General features: G+C 47.7%; 1 protein-coding gene across 1 annotated transcript; it reads right to left on the minus strand.

Moving 5' to 3' along the window:
* Positions 1-67: 67 nt before the first annotated feature.
* Pmar_PMAR022077 (conserved hypothetical protein) lies at positions 68-539 on the minus strand (the record flags this gene model as incomplete). The annotated part of the gene is made up of 1 exon (XM_002782814.1): positions 68-539. A coding segment is annotated over one exon (472 nt), but the record flags the coding sequence as incomplete, so codon positions are not given.
* Positions 540-768: the final 229 nt, after the last annotated feature.

Consider the following 768-nt stretch of genomic DNA (forward strand, 5'->3'; position numbering starts at 1 on the left):
CGTGTGCGATGCAAATGGACTAATTTGGCGCGTCCATTAGAGCGATTACAGTGAATATTAACATTACTCTCATCCATCCAGTAGGTTCGGTGGCCGTTGCCTTGGAGACCCATTATCTTCTGAGCATATTCAAACCTTTTATTCTTGTTGACATCATTGTTGACAGTGACGCTCATAGGGCGCAATTCCTTGACCGTGTAGGACATGCCATCAAGAGCATTACCAATAGCTTGCTCGGTGACGTCGACATTGAAGAATACATGAATCTCATCTTTCAGCTCTCGTAAGGTGCAATCAGCCTTAGCCTCAATCCGCTCCTCCAGGTAAGCTTTGATCTCATGTGTGATCTTGGCTTGCCGATGACCGCCGCGTCTCTCATATTTGGCGGTATCACGCTTGAGGATAGATGTGATTGTTGACCGGGGGATGCCGTGAGCTTTTCCAATAGCATAAGGACATTGACCGTTAGCACGAGCCTCTAAAATCCTCGTCCGTTCGACTTCCGTAGTCTTATGATACTTCATTCCGAGTCGAGGCATATGGAGAACGGAACTACTGCAAGAAACGCGCAGTTAAGAACTCTATGTACATCAAGACTTCGACGCCATTCAACTCGAGTGTCGCATGTCCCAACCTGAACCACCCAGGAGTGACCGATTGTGATGCCTCGAGTACCTCTGCGCGCGATAACTGTGCAAAATGGGAGTACCGCAAGAACGCTTTGCAGAACTCGTGTAGTGTGAATAATGCATTACGAGACGTGATGAA

Source organism: Perkinsus marinus, assembly GCF_000006405.1.
Source record: "Perkinsus marinus ATCC 50983 genomic scaffold scf_1104296938156, whole genome shotgun sequence".
NCBI classification, from domain to species: domain Eukaryota; phylum Perkinsozoa; order Perkinsida; family Perkinsidae; genus Perkinsus; species Perkinsus marinus.